Source organism: Pundamilia nyererei, unplaced genomic scaffold (genome assembly GCF_000239375.1).
Source record: "Pundamilia nyererei isolate P.nyererei 1_Seehausen unplaced genomic scaffold, PunNye1.0 scaffold00091, whole genome shotgun sequence".
NCBI classification, from domain to species: domain Eukaryota; kingdom Metazoa; phylum Chordata; class Actinopteri; order Cichliformes; family Cichlidae; genus Pundamilia; species Pundamilia nyererei.
Window position 1 is genome coordinate 2,279,929 of NW_005187492.1, and position 16,427 is coordinate 2,296,355.

Here is a 16,427-nt window from a genome sequence, read left to right on the forward strand (position 1 = left end):
GTGTGTGTGTGTGTGTGTGTGTGTGTGTGTGTGTGTGTGTGTGTGTGTGTGTGTGTGTGTGTTGTTTTGGGCAATGCTAAGAGACGGAGCAGTTGAATACAGATGAGTACAGGAGGGCGTTTATCCTCTTGTTTATTCAAATCACAGGTTTTCGAACAATAGGCTGCAGCTTACCAAAGGCGTTATCCGTAAGCCATCATTTACCTTTTTAACTGATGTGTGCAAAAAGCACAGCAGATGACTTAATTTTGATTCGCTTGAAATAAAATGTTACCATTAATACGACGTTTTGCATGCAAAAACTGGAGACTATTTTCATATAGAGCAACAGTGATTTGTCACTATTAAAAATATTATAGGTGGATGTGAGGGCTTGAATGTGAGTGCATGCATTTGTCTCTTTATGCCTGTCAGTTATTGTATTACCCTGCAGTATTTTCACATTAACCACGGAGTATGTTTTGGATCAAATGGACGTCTAATTGTAAGATGTCTAAATAATAGCGTGTCTGCTTTTTCCTCCCCTACCTCACATCCATGAAAGTGGAGTTAAAGTTTACCTAAAGCTCGTCCTTTTATAAAAAGGGAAATCAATCTAGTGTCTGTTAATAATCGGGTAGTGTCCGTGTCCTTTTTTCCCCCTCTCTTCACTGCTCATCATTTATTCATCAGGCATCTCGTCTTCCACATCATGCGTTGTGTTTCATGCAAAACATTTCAAACCATTCTTGCAGTGTAACATGAGATGGGTTGCATGTGTTCTCAGGTGAAGGCTCTGTAATTCAAACGTTTGCCAACTTTAAGGGAGCTTTCATTTTTATTTGAAAGCTCAGACAAAGCTTGAGAAGTTTGTACAAATTGACCAAATCTCCACCTGACAACAGTCGTGCAATCAGCTTCCAATATTTCGTCACTTATCAGTTAATTATCATCACATGTGTCAACTTATTTCATCCAAGAAACTGATACTTTATCCTTGACTAGAAAAAGATGTAAACATCCCCATTGCCTTATTTCAGTTTCTGTGCAGTGGTCAGATTTTGGTTAAACCCAAACAGGCCCCTCCGCACGGAGAGCAAACAATCCAGTCCATGGAGCTGCAGCGAAACCGCTGATCGGGTAAAGACCTGCCCGCTTTAACATCGATACATTCCTGAGAAGCTTATACGCTACCGTGACGGCGGTTTCATTTCACCCTTATTTATCAGCTGTTCTCGGAGAGCTCTGGGACTAACCTGTCGTTAACGTGTAGCAGTCCGAGCAGTTTGAGCACCTCACCACGCTTTGCACTGTGTTTTTGGAAATGTATGTAAGCTTAAAGAGACAGTATTTCTTTTCTGAGGTTCCTTTTGAGTCGCAAGAGGAATCAAATTTTCTTTCTCGTAATTTTCTTTTATTTTTTTCAAAAAATCCGTTATCTGTGATATCGCAGCATGAATTTTTATCACGTGTGGCTCTACGGTCTGGCTCTTTGTGAGCATAATGAAGTTAGTATTACCCTTCCTGCCTTGCTTTTTGCTGCAGTGTGCCTGCCTTTTCAATTTGTGAAATTGACAAGAACGTAATACAAAATAACCATTTTATGCATAACAGTATTGCAAGTTGTTTTTATCAAGGGAGAAATGTGTACATGCAGATTTAATAGTGTATTTTTATTACAGGAATATGACCTCTTATTTTGAGACTATAGGAAGACTTCTCGATCTTGCTGTGATTTGCCAACTATGTAAATTAAATGTAGCCGACAGTATTTAGTAGAATCAGAGTATTTTTAGTTCAACGTGGATTCAAACATCAACGTTTTTAGTAAATAATGATGTGTTATTAATCAAGGGGAATTAGTGCTCATCATCCTGCTTTGACAAATAATCACTGTAGCAAGAGGGGAAAAAAAAGGATACTGTCTCTTTAAATCTGTTCCTGCATCTGTGATTGGATGTAATGGAAGCCCTTACTGGGATGCCAGGTGTAAGGATGGCCCTCTTTGTTTTCTGTAACCCTTTGAGGGCTTGAATGATATCGCTTCACATGTTTACATGCAGATTAATGCAGATATCCTGATCTCTTACCCTTATTTATTAAAGACTAAATATGTACAGATGGCAGCCTCCTTGCTGCTTCTAAAGTTTAGCTTCCTCCCTGTCAGTTTGTCCCCTCAGGTCCTCAAAGGGTTAATGCTTCCTGCCTTGTTCTTTGAATAATCTTTCAACCTGGCCTTTTCAAGTGTTCTGTATTCAAATCTTTTTTTTTATCCAAAAAAACAAAACAAAACAAAAAAATACACCTGTTGATTTACATCCTTATAGTAAAAGAAAGTTTGTCATCTTCCCAGAATTACTGATTCTAGTCTGTGAATGTGCCTTCTCATTCTGCTTCTATATCCTCGGATTATCTTTGTTTTACTTTCTCGCTGTTTGTTTTCTTCCTTTTCTCCTGACTCTGCATGCACTTGTATTCCAGATGACTGAAATTTAATTTTCAAAGTGTTAGTTTGACTAAACCTCTTGTAATGGTAGACCTCTTTCACAGTTCTTTGTGACCTCTCTCTCTCTCTCTCTCTCTCCCTACTCATGTTGTCGTAATAAATATTACTGTTGGTATTGCTGAAACGCGTACCGTCTTATTTCTCCTTTCCTTTCCTGTGAGGCGTAATGTGGTTGTAATGACACGAGGCTCACACCACTCGATCCTTGTCAATTTCACAAATTGCTTTTTGTGTCTGAGGGTTCTGTCATGCAAAATAGGAAGGCTTCAACAAGGTGGATTTATGTGTTTGCGAGTGTCTGAAGGAGACCTGAATGCTAAAGCGTTGACAAATGTGTGCAAGCTGCGCAGCTGTCAGTCAGTATCAGTCATAAAGAAAGTGATCAAAACACTTGTGAGAAACAGGGCAGACGCAGTGACAGGAAAGATCTTTTATTGATGTTGTTAGAGCGTCTGCCTCGAGACAAAAGCCTTCAGGTTGCATTTAATATAAAGAGATCAACTCTGATTATTGTTAGCCAAGCTGTTTGTCACCAGTGAAAGCAGCGAGTGTTGTCATATGGCCACGAGAAAAAAAAAGTTGCGTAAACATGACTCACCTCAGGCATAAAAGCACCAAGGAATAATTTATTAAAGGGAAGATGTATTACGCTTTGTATTAATGTATTAATGCCTTGCATCATAGATGGTTGATACAAGGCCTTGTTGTCAGTTTCACAAATCTGCATCATAAAAACTGTTTGTGGGCCCTTTGGATTACCAGGATTTCTGCATTGATTAGTATTGTTTACATATAAAACAACATCTGATCGACATCAGTGTCACGGCTTCAGACAAACACAGTCTGGTTAAACGCACTCCCACAGACATGCACACAGAGCACAGGCTGGAAAAAGTCATCCGATTAAAAGAGGAGAAATTTCAAATCAGTTCTAGAAAACTGTTTAAGTTCATTGTTATTTTTGGGATTAGGGGGACACATCTCCTTACTTCACTGTAATCCTACAGTCACACTGAGGAAGACGCTAATTGGAGACCAGATTGATCATATAATAATCGTGTTATCTCCTTGCCTTTGAAGTGGTCGCTTCAAAGACGGGGATCAGGTCTACCGCCAGTCACAGTCAGTCGACATCTTCAAAACAACTTTGGCGCATCAAGATTGCAATAAGATCTGCCATCAGTTTGCCATGACATCTGTTTGCCATTGTTCTATTGTTCTTCTTCTACATAAACAGAGTTTCACATTAACTTTGGAGTCGAACCAGAACCTCACAGATTCGAAGCAGAAATTCCTCTACAAATGTGATTTAAGTGTAAAATGTCAAGCAGTCAGTAAACTTGCTTTTATAATCAGAATGCAACCAGTTAAGTGCAAAAACACATGAGTCGTGCTCATTGGTGCACACCTACTCTGATTGCTCCGCGCTTATAAATTAGGTTTAGGAGCAGTGATCTGCAAATTTTCATCAGTCTGTCTGAGAGGGGTTGCAGTCAGATTGCCTGCCCTCTCACTAGGTGACCAGTTGGTTGAGTGTTGGTTTTACCTGCACAGATTGAGAGATATTTCCAGGATTGTGGCTTTCATCCCAGGATACTGGTTGTAAATGGATTTTCATTTCATTTAAGGTGCTCACAAGATTAAAACATGACAAAAAATGTCCTTCCCCAAAATGGTAGTCTAAATCCTCCTGTAAAAATAAAATGGGAATAGGGGAGTGTTTTCTAAGGGATCGTTTCTTTTGATTTAAAGTAGTAGTGCAGATTAAGCCATTGTTCGTAAAGAAATATCTGTCTGTACTTTTTTTAAATCTCGTGAGCACCATGAAAACAAATATTAAAAAGATTTCGTTTAAAAAATAAAAAAAAGGTTCCCGTATGCTACAGAGAACTAAATGAAGGTGAGAAAATATGTTCTGTTAATATTCTCAAGGGCTCTTTTCTCAAGACCAAACTACATTTAGAAGAAGCGACATCACTTAAAGCATAGATAAATGAGAGTAATAACCCGACAGAAATCTCAGACCCCTGTTGAGGCCTATTAGTCTTCCTCCTATCATGACAGCATCTGTGCTATTCCGAGGAACCACCGGTATGTCTGTGTTGTCATTGCAGAAGGAGACGACATGAAATTTGACCCCTTTGGGACATCGGCCCTCAGCACCTTGGCCAGCTATGACTGGTCAGACCGGGACGAGAGTCTGCCCGGTGAGGTCAGAAAGCCACCGGGCTTGGAAGGAGCTGGCCTTCCATCTTTAGTCCCCACACAGAGGAAGGAACTGACCTTTGGCAGCACTGAAAACATCACAAGCAACTCCATAGCAAACATCATCACCTCCTTCCCTGCAGAGGACAGTTCATCAGCAGATGACAAGTTTGAAGCCTTTGCTGACTTTGGCTCCGGCGACCAGGGCGGTGTCAATAACGAGGATGACTTTGGAGACTTTGCAAGTACTGTTTCGGAGAAGTCAGACTCGCCTGCTGCCATTGCCGAGGCGGGCTCAGAGGGAAACCAGAGCGAGGCCTCCGATGACTTTGGTGCCTTCCAGGGAGACAAGCCAAAGTTTGGCAGGTCTGACTTCCTCAAAGCCAGCGCTCAGGCCAAGGTCAAGTCCAGCGAGGAGATGATCAAGAACGAGTTGGCAACTTTTGATTTGTCGGTTCAAGGTGAGTTTTCTTCTTGTATTTACTTCAAGTAGGCGGCACATTGTTTTTCAGTTAAAAATAATTGTCTAAATCCAAATAGAATTTTGCTTAAATGATAAAAAAACAGAAAATATTCATTTTTGACAACTTGGAATAATTGAATATAATGAATGAGTTATTGAAAATTGTTGTCAACTAATTAATTTATTAATTATTTGAAGAGCAGTTTTGGCAGAAAAGTATTAATTTCTGCATTGTTGAATTTGTTGACTCAAGCTTCCTCCCACAGTCTAAAGACATGCATGTTAGGTTAATAAAAGCTGCTTTTATTATGGTCCCTTATTTGCAAGGGGTTGCTGCAGTGGATTGATCTTCATGTTTGATTTTACACCGGATGCCCATCCTGACGTAACCAACACGGGGTTTTGTTACTGCTTCCAGTGTTGAACTTGGGATCTTTCACATGTTGAATGTGTTAGTGTGACAGCCAAGAGGTATGTCAGGTTAAGTGGTGATTCTAAATTAGGTGGGTTTTTTTGCCTGTCCCATTTGGTTCTTTAGCCGTCAGAATTGTTGTCTGAAGACCAACAAAGATACCCAATGGATTTACTTTGCCAAATGGATCATCACGGCCTTGCCGTATTGGTCCATTTGATCAACCTTTGTTGTTATTATTTATTTTATTTCATTTTCAGTTTTTACAGATGGGACAGACATGAGTGAGGGATAGGAAAAGGAGAAAGAAAGATGAAAGAAAAGAAAAACAGAAGGGAAGAGGGACAGTGAGAAAGGGCACTTAAAAAGAAAGAAGAGAAAAAAAATCTCTTGGATCACCTGTTGAGAGAAAAAGAAGAGAAAACAAGCAAAAAAAACAGAGCAACAAACTAAACACAACACCATCACGTTAATCTAGCTAATTGTAAACACCAGTAAATACTAAATATTGAATGTTGTTGTGTAGCAAGCAGGACTGACAGCGCATAATATGCTTGGAAATAGCAGCCAATAGAGGTGTAGTTTATGTCTATGATCAGTGAACACCCATGTGCACACCTGTGTGGATCAGCACGCTTGTATTCAAAAGGTTTCCCCATGTAACGGTCTGCTAGAGGATGTAGAGAGCCATAGCCCTGTCCCCCAGCGGCGGACATGGAGGAGATCCAGGCTCCAGACATCCAGAGGCCCAGAGGTGCGAGAGCCCAAGGAGGACCACCGGAGGGGCATCCGTGCCACCCTCCTGGGAAGAGCTGAGGAGAGCCCCAGATGAGGGGTCACCCAGTAGCCACGGAGCAGAAGCCAGAGGGGGCTGCAGTGGTGTGCCCACCGGCTCTGCCGGCAGCCAGCTGTGCCAGAGTGAACCCAGCCGCAGGCCCAGATGATTCTAAATTAGTAGTTGACATAAGGAAGCGTTGTTAGAATAAATGACTATATAAATGTATGCATAATGTGGACACATGACTCTTCTGACCAGCTGTAAGTCCTTGGCCCTGCACTCTGCTCAAGCACCCCGCCCCCACAGACAAGGCCCATCAGATGTGTAATAAAGCTGTCAGACATTAGATGGTAGTGTTGAGATGACAGCTCCACTCTCTAATGGCAGCGACTGTTGAGATGGATTAGCAGATGCCCACAAATCCATAAGCAGAAATTAACCGTATCCACTTAGAGGCTGTTCATTTTCGAACCGCTGTTTGCTGCTGTTATTTTTCACAAAATAAATTATTACAGTTTCCTGCACTGTGATCAAAGCCTCATGTAGATTCATTTCCCTGTGCTGAAGTTAATGTGTGTGAAGAAGCAGGGCTCGCTAACTCCCCTTCTTCCTGTGGCTCAGTGACCTGATCACAGTGGGGCTTCTGGTGTAGGCTGAGTAGTTGTGTGGTGATGGTGGGGTTGAGGGTGGATTACCTGTGTGTAGATGGCGCACGCACACATGCGCTCACAGCTAACCCCACTGGAATAGTCTGGGCTTCACTTGTGTTTGTGCTCGTGCTTGTTGTGGTACCTTGCCAGGGTTTTTGTCCTTCTATGAATTATTCATACCTGCATATTTGTGCCTCTGTTTTGTACCTAATTATTGTTTGTCACAATTAAGTATTTACGCATGCTGTCCCTGTCTGGGAGGAATTAACTACAAACAGAATGGAAGTAGAATGGTTGGAGACAAACAGGTGCACAGCCCAAAATGAGTTGCATCACAACATGTCGCTGAATTGATATTTCTCTCATTTCTCTTCTTCTCTGCTCCGTCTTTGCTTCAGGTTCCCACAAGCGCAGTCACAGTTTGGGTGAGAAGGAGATCAGGCGTTCACCCCCGTCTCCGGCGCCAGAGCAGCCCTTCAGAGACCGATCCAACACCCTGAACGAGAAGCCTGCACTGCCCGTCATCAGAGACAAGTACAAGGACCTGACTGGAGAGGTGGAGGTGAGGAGGGAACCTGAATATCAGTAGATTTCAGCACAATACCAAGGACTGTTAAAGCTTCAAAATACATAAATGCCCCTTTTTGTTCTCTTCTGTTTTCCCTTTGTGTTCATTTGAGATAATTTTGTGCTGTTGCAGGAGAGCGAGCGCTACGCCTATGAGTGGCAGAGGTGCCTGGAAAGCGCTCTGGAGGTTTGTGTTTGTTTGTGTCCTGTATCTGACCTCATACCTGGGAGAGACTTAATTGTGAGAGCGACAGCAAATGTTCTAGAGCATAGGTGTCAAACTCTGGCCCGCGGGCCAAATTTGGCACGCAGCCTAATTACATTTGGCCCGCGAAGCCATGCCAAATTACTATTAGAGCTGGCCTACTGGTATTATACAGCTAATATATATATTGTTTAGTATTAAGCTTTGCTTGTTCCATATTCAGTTTTTCAGCAAAACTTGTTTGAGTCCATAAGAAAAGATTCATTCTTATATCTGGAGGAAGATTTTTTTTTTTCAATAAATATTAACATTAGCCCGCGACTTTGTTTCAGTTTTGAATTTTGGTCCACTGTGTATTTGAGTTTGACACCCCTGTTCTAGAGTAATTAAGATAACCAAAATACACTGAAATGTTTTTTTCAGCCAGGATTTTACCTGTCACGTATGTCTTGGGATATTTTATTTTCTTGAAACTTGCAAATATAACTTCAGGACTGTTGTGTTTTTAAAGCTCATCAAAAATTGAGGATGTTGCAAAATGTCTGCTGGAATATTTACTTTTCGTTTTAATGTGTTTGACATTTCAATCCTGGGTAAAGGCCATAATTGTAACACTTTACTGTTGGATGCTCATTATGAGTTTTATAAGCAAGACCAGTGTGTATGTAATAACGCCAGCTTCTGTCCTTCCACGTTAAGGTCATCACCAAAGCCAACAACACCCTGAACGGGATCAGCAGCTCTTCTGTCTGCACCGAGGTCATCCAGTCTGCTCAGGGCATGGAGTACCTGCTTGGTGAGGAGCTGCACTAATGCACACGCAGACACAGCTACTACTACCACTACTATAAACACACCGGGGGCCTCATTTATCAAACCATATAGGGAAAGTGCTCTAAATCTGTGTGCAACAACCAGCACTTTGCACAGTAAAATGTCCATTCATCATCCACACACCACAGAGCAACCTTATATATTGTAAACCACTTTCCTTTCAAATGCCTTTAAATAGGTCTCATTGCCACTAACATGAGAGTTGGAGGTCCCGATCAATGAAGTAGCACTAAATAGAACTGTTTATTTAGCATGTTTTCTGGAAGAGTGCTGACAAAAAAATAAAAAAATCAGTGCCGCAGCTGTTCAGGTCAAAGAGAAGTAAAGAAAGTACATGTAAAAAATAGTGTCGATGACCACAGAATAAAAAAAAAATACTGCCACAGGAGTAAGACGGTCCACCTCATCAGTATCGCCTGTGGATGGAAAAATTGCTTCAATAATTGGTGAGGTGTCTGTGGCAGAAATCATCCCTGAAGGTGATGCTTGACACGGTCGGTGAACCTCCACAAAGCACAGAGGGGGCAGGGCCATCATGAGTAACCACTTTATTTTATAGTGTGGTGATTGTTTTGGAGTTTTATGGCCATGAGTCTCACACATAGAACTGAAAACACAAGCAATTTTATACCCTCCCCTGCAGCTGAGGACACTAGAAAAAATCAGAACCAAGATGACTTGTGAGTTCATTCGGATCGCCTCTATAGAACAAGGGCGAAGTAATGGCAAGACAATGCAAATAACATTTGCTGATTACTCCTCACTCTTTGTACGGAAAGGTCCCTGCAGTCCCTAAAAACAAGCATTTCATGCTAAAATGTATCTATGAGTCGAGCTCAGCCCTTGAATGTTTGATGATATTGATAAATAACACTTTGACCTGGAAACATTTGCACATAGAGAGTTAATACTTCCACATACAGTTAAAAAGAAATGAGGCCTTGCGAGCCTCAGAGGCAACAAGAGCCTGTTAAAGAAGCCAGTGTGTGGCCTTAATACCCTGTGAAGGACAGAAAGGACAAGATTAAGATGAGCTCTGGTGTGATGGCTTATCTCTGCCCCGTCTGACAAGGTCCTGCTGCTTTACTGTTTCTCTGCTTTTAATGAGCCGAGTGGCTAACACGTCACGGCTAAGTGCTCAACACCGACTAAGAAAGTGTGTTTCTGTGACATGTGTGCGTTTGTTTTCTCCCTCTCAGGCGTGGTGGAAGTGTATCGCGTCTCTCGGCGTGTGGAGCTGGGCATCAAGGCCACGGCGGTGTGCTCTGAGAAGCTGCAGCAGCAGCTGAAGGACATCAGCCGTGTGTGGAACAACCTCATAGGCTTCATGTCGCTGGCTAAGCTCGCTGTAAGTTGCTATGACGTTTGTACGCACTCACCAAAAGGCAGGACAGATAGATATACAAGTGGAATTACGCACTGATAACAAAGCATTGACGTTCAGTTAAGAATGCAAGTCCTGCCAATAACATGATTGAGTGTTAGTGAATCCAGTATTGTCGGTCCATTAGGATAAAATCAATGATTCATTGATTTGAAAGCAATGCAGATGGAGTCTTTTGGTAGGCCGCTGTTTGGATCAGCGGGGATGACGAAGACTGTAAAGATTTATTTACCTAGCTGTCTCCAAGTATCTGTAAAACGGGACGCAAGAGGAGGACTGTTCTCATCCGCAGAGCCAGCAGACGAGGAATACTGTTTGTAGAAGATAAAAATGATTTAGCATCTTGAGAAAGGAGGCAGAAACAAAATGCAACAAATGTTTAATTAAAGCAGGGATGAAGATTTATTTCCTTATAAAGGAGAAAGATGTAAACTCGAGAATTGTTTGTTTTCAGTCTGAGTAGCCAATGTCGTGCCAAGTCTTTATTAAAAAAAAAAAAGTTGATGCTTGGAGATGTTTACTATAAGCCGACTTGTTCTCTCTGCTGTTATTATAAGAATAGAAATGACTACATTTTGCCCTGCGGCAGGAAGTAAAACGTCTGTGTGTTTTTGTGTGTCTAGCCTGATGAAAGCTCCCTGGATTTCTCCTCCTGTATTCTGCGGCCGGGTATCAAGAATGCAAAGGACTTGGCTTGTGGGGTTTGTCTGCTCAACGTCGACGCTCGCAGCAAGGTTTGTGTGCATGCACACTCACACAGAGTAACTGTTACTGGGTACTGTTTTTTGTTTTTTACACACATGATGCTGTGCTCATCCCCAGCAGATAACAACTGACATTTCTTTGACTTTGAAACATTTTTCCAGAACAAAGAAGAAAGCACTATTGGACGTCTGTTTAAACGAGTATGAGACAGTCAACTGTCATCTGAATCTCATTCCACTCTTTCCTGTTGGGGTCCTTGGGGGGCCTATCCTCCTCTTACTGACGAGCCCTGCGGGGGGCCAAAGTGACAGGATTCCCTCCTCTCCACTGCTCTTCTATCAGAGCTGTTTTCTGCCTAGACATGCACATCATCATAAAAACCCCACAAAGTACCAACCCAAATCTAAACCCCAACCCCTCACATTACTTTGCCTGTCAAGCTTTGTCTTCTTGCAGCACATATGATGCAAGTAATATTCATTTAACACGAGTTCATAGGGAAGATCAAATTCTTTTCACCTGTCACATTGCAGACTTTTATGCATGTAGTCCTCTAGTTAGTTAGCTAACTGTCACCATAAATCTGAGCAGAATCCAGCTGACGTTTATGAATTTTATGTTTCCAACTCAGTTGTTTGATAGCTTTCTGTAGATCGAAAAACTTTAAAGAGCCCCGCGTAATGTAACAAAAGATTAATGAGCATAACAAAATAGTTCTTGAATTATAATTTCCTCCTAGTTAGTCGTAGTGTGATTGGGATAAATGAAAGAGATGCAACAACATGCTTCATATCTTTTATTATTGCAAATAGATTAAAATTATCCCCAGAGCTGCCAACCTCGGCTCAAAAAACCAGACGGCTCAAACTCAGCTGTACGGCCCAGTTTGATCTCAATTCAATTTTATATAGATGTCTCAAGCTTTATATTGTAAGCTAAAGACCCTACCATCAGACAGTCACACACTCAGTGACTGTGGGGAGGAAGAACTCCCATTTCATAGAAAGAGACCTCCAGCAGAACCACTGGGGTGGGGTTGAAAGGAGAAAATAAGAATAGAGACGGAACCAAATATAAACTACAAGAGAGAGTAGACACAGAGTTATTTATATGTGTAGCAGCATATATACGCATCAGTAATGCAAAGAGGAATAGAGAAGAAGTGCTGAGTGCATCATGCGTCCCCCAGAGGCTTAAATAGAAGAATAAGCAGGGAACCACCACTTTTTTTTTTCTCTTGTCTTTTACTCCACCCCCAGTAGATTGTTGCCTCTTGCTGAGCATGTTTCTGCTAGAGGGTTCATCCCATTAAAGAGGAGCTTTTCCTTCCCACTGTCGCCAAGTGCATGCTGACTGGGCATAGTCTATTTGCTGGGATTTTTCTCTCTATTACTGTAGGGTCTTAACCTTAAAATATAAATTGCATTGAGGTGACAATTTTTGTGAATCAAGCAGAATTTAACTGCAACTGAGGTTTATAGTCACCTGATAGGGTTAAGCCAGTGGTGTTAAACATAAGGAGTCTTTGCAGGGTCTTGCAAAGACTCTAATTCAACCTTTTGAAAGGCTTTGAAAGAAGGAGGGCATACATTTTTTCATAGGTTTTACAATTTTGTCTACCAATAAAGACCTCCCCCATAGCCATCCATACTACTAATTAGGCAATAGATAAACAGTTAAATGTAATTAAATTTGATCTGATGGTGATGCTATAAAAATGATCTGCACGTTTAGAGTCACCACATTGAACCTGAAATTAAGCGATTCCTTCAAAACGTCTATCAAGCATATGGAGGTGTTGGATATATAGTTGCAGTACGAAGAGACTTGCTTCTATTTCTGATAGAACTTTCCTTTAGTGTTACTCCAGAAACAATACAAATAGTCCTGAAAGTGGTGCTGCAAAGTCAGTGTTTCGACAGTTTTTCCTTTGTAAACTCTCCAGACACTCTAAATGCCAGGTGTCACTCCTATTAGTGCCCCACAATGTGAACAAAGTCAGAGCTTGACAGGCTCTGATCAGACAGTCACTGCAGGGGAGACGGTGGGCAGACAGTCACTTTAGGTCGTCTCCCTGCTTTTATGGTGAAGTATGAAGTTAGAAGTGTCCACGGATAACAATGTGCGCTCTTGAAGTAAATGACAGAGAGGGAAGATGTCACTTTGGCACCTCGGGGTGGGTTTTTTCACCCTGTGATTGCTTCCTCAAGGTCACAAAGGTTGTTACTTTGTCTTGGAAGGGTTTCATTTTCTATTCTGCCACCTCCATCTCAATGTAGCTGCACACTTTGCCACTTTGAGCTAACAACCGTCGGTGTTTCTAATAACTGTTCAGAGAGCGGGGCAGGATGGCGGTACCTCTTTGCCTAGGGTGGTCGTGATTTTCATCGACGTGGGCCATTAAGGGTATTCTCGGACCCTGCGGTTTAGAGGGCAGGATGGTGGCGTTGATTGTTTCTTGCGATCCGTCTGCTGCTCTGCCAGAGCCAGATGGATAGTCCAGACGAGATAAGGCTGACTGAGAGGCATCTAGGCTGTGAGCAGATGTGGCTTACACATTAGTCATAAGCAGGGAGAACGGCGGATAATAGACCTGCACACACAAACACACTCTCTCTCACCTCTCGCTCCTCTGTGCGCAGAGGCAGTCTGAAATTAATGCAGTTTTATTTTGTCTCTGTGCCACAAGCATGAGATTAATAACCCATCTTTTAATTACATTTTTGGCACAAACCACCCTGGTAAGACTGTCGAGCGGAGAATAGCATCCCCTGCAAGTATAATGAAGTGAAAGAACAGCTTTGGCTACGGCAGACAGCACCGATTGTTGCTTTGTCCCTCAGTGAAGAGGTGCCGGTTTGTTTTTCGACCAAAGGTGCAGGCGGGTGGAGACGTTGATGTGGCATCAAAGAAATGCGAAAAATGCTCGACAGCCGATGTGCTCAGTCTCTCCTGCTCAATTCATGTTTTGAATTCTGATATTATTCTCGATTCAAACAGAGCCAAACAGTCGCTTTCAGCCAGACTCACCATGTTCCTGTTTGGCTAATATTCTCTGGGTTGTCGCACCTTTTTTTCTTTTTTTGGTTTAAATCATTCTGCATGTTATCTTTGGGTTAAGGGGCTTGGATGGGCGACTGCAAACAGCTTCATCTCTCCTCAGTTTGTCACTCAGAAGCAGCAGCAGTTTCACCCTAAGTGATACTTTTTGGCTAATGATGCTCCAGCTCCTCCACTAAACGATAAATGCTAATTTAGGCATTTACAAGGAGAAGGACTGGAAAGGAGTTTAAGCTGAATAATTTAGCATTTTTGGCTATTTATTTTAACGCAGCTTTTTCAAGTGCCTCAAGCATTTGGATTATCAAGTTGAATGTGTGTAGTTTTGACAGCAGCACACAGGAGTTTGGACCACAGCTTTGTTCTTAGGCTGCCCATCTCTTTCACAGCATGTTTCCATCTGGTCGAGGTTAGCGGGGCTCCTGCACAGACAAAGAAAGTCAGGGAAATTACTTACCGTGCAATACCGACATTAAAGAATTTGGGAATTGAAAGAGCACTCTTTGAAAATGTTCAAAAGTACAAATTTGACAAATCTGAAGCTGAGAGAAACTGAGAAGTTGACTTCTCAGCGACTTCCTGTATGGAAGTGACGTAAATTAGCGAAAATCATGTCCCCATCCCGACTTTATTTAAACGTGTTGGTGCTAGCAAATTTAGACTGAGCAGATATTTAAATAAGTATGTTATTTCTTGTTTTTGTTATATTGTTATGCTTAATTCAACATTGTAACATTAAAATTAGTTCCAAATTATCACATTGTTTACATTGTACTTCACTTTTTTAAATAGGGTTGTGCTAAAAGTAACATTAACCTTTAGCATTAACCTTAAAAAGCAGCGCTCGATTCCAGGTCTGGTGATGTATCACCGACAACTTGTAGCTTTTTTTTTTTTTTAATCTCACAGTAAAGAAAGCTGTCAGCGAGGGCAGGTTTCTGTTTGTGCTGGCTTGTAAATCTTTGAGTCATTGATGGGTTTTTTTCACCATGTAACACATGCATCCACATGCTTTGTTGTTTTCGATCAATAACCCAAATAACAAATATATTCGGTTTATTATTGCAGAAGAAAACCACGAAACGGAGATGAAGCTGTAGCTTTAAGTCAGCTAATATAAAGCTGCTGCAATACAGTTTCAGGCGATTGGCTGATTGTTTCAGCTCTAACCAATCATGCTGTTGTACCAGCAACACGGCAAAAGATGGCAAGATCAAAACATGAGGGACTGGTAAAGGTCCTTTCTTGGTTTTCTCCCAATATCTCAGCTTCTTTTTGAGCAGGAGACGTCTGCTTAAACCAAACCTTTGTTCTTTCAGTCTTCAACCTTTATTTTAATGTCAGTTGATAACTGTCATTTGAAACACAGACTCTGGTTCATGTGAGGTGCTGCCGCTGCAATAGCAGCTTTTCTCCTTCTGTCTACAACCCAGATTTGTCTACAGGACTGGATTAACTGTGACAAACCGCGCTGATTTGTTTCAGTGAGCATACTGGCCAAAATCTTCAGTCAATATTTTAGATCAATCGAGGCAAAATCTCTTGAATTCTGAGTTGGAGAAATGTGTAGGAGCCCCGAGGGTAAAAACTTTCATGTTTTCACCGAAAAACATGCTGTGAAAAGTGGTGAAACGGCTGCTCGCTGCTTATTCTGTGCACACTTTGCTCTGGGCGCTGCATGAATATGCTTCACTTCTCTGACTGCTCTTGTGCTTACAGGCATTGACTAAAGACAGGGAGAGGAGCTTAAGGGTAATTATGCCTTGTTTTTTTTTTTTAAACTTCTAATAAAATAGTTTGCATTAAAGCTTGATTTTCATATCCGAACAGATAGAGGAGCCAGGACCTTTACATGCAGCTGAAAGGTCAGATGAATTAGCAGAGTCTCTGTTTTATCTGACAACTCCAGCTTGAAAACATAAAACCCACACTGTAGTGTCACAGCAGGCTTTTATTAACCTTTATTTAACCAGGCATTAGAAACAAATGATTTTCCAGGGCAGGCTGTGTACAAGGCTCTGTTTAGTTAAAACAGGTGGACATTAGCCTCCCTTCACTGACACACAGGTGAACTCTGGAGCAGGAAAGGCACTGCAGCGAAAGCAGGGGTGTGTTTTAGTTTGACCACCCTTTCATTTTGCATCCTCTCCCTCCCAACATTTCCCAGCTTTGGCACTCCTCTAAGTGCAGGTTTGTGGAAGCAAGTAGGCCAGGGCACAGAGGGGTCTCTGAAAGGAAATCGCTCCTCCAGTGAAATGTGAGCGTGTGAAGGAAAAAGCGAAAAGTGGAAATGTGTCATTCGGCTCGTCTGAGAAAGCCCTTCATCGGGCGGAGCATCTGTGCCGCAGACTGCATTCAGGCAGGTGGAGATGTATTTGACTTAATGGTGTGTTGTGGTGGTGTATTTCTGCATGCGTCTCCCCTCTGCTTCTGTGTGGGAGGCTGTGATTCACTGCACATGACTCATTCCTCTCTCCGGCTTCAGCTCCATTATTTCACCGGGGATGCAAACTCCTAAACTGCACATCACACACATTAGCATCTCCTGATTGCGCCCACCGTGCCGCAGCTGGGCCCAGTGAAATCGCAAACTTGCATCAGAGCCCTCGTGTGTGTGTGTGTGTGTGTGTGTGTGTGTGTGTGTGTGTGTGTGTGTGTGTGTGTGTGTGTGTGTGTGTG

At 42.1% G+C, this 16,427-nt stretch overlaps 1 protein-coding gene across 1 annotated transcript in view; it reads left to right on the forward strand.

The window, feature by feature from the left end:
• synrg (synergin, gamma) overlaps window positions 1-16,427 on the forward strand; it is a 45,016-nt gene that overhangs the window by 25,637 nt on the left and 2,952 nt on the right. Inside the window, exons 14-19 of the mRNA XM_013912474.1 lie at window positions 4,600-5,151; window positions 7,392-7,555; window positions 7,694-7,747; window positions 8,465-8,561; window positions 9,799-9,947; window positions 10,607-10,717. Of these exons, the coding sequence (XP_013767928.1) occupies window positions 4,600-5,151; window positions 7,392-7,555; window positions 7,694-7,747; window positions 8,465-8,561; window positions 9,799-9,947; window positions 10,607-10,717 (1,127 nt within the window). The remainder of the gene's footprint in view (window positions 1-4,599; window positions 5,152-7,391; window positions 7,556-7,693; window positions 7,748-8,464; window positions 8,562-9,798; window positions 9,948-10,606; window positions 10,718-16,427) is intronic.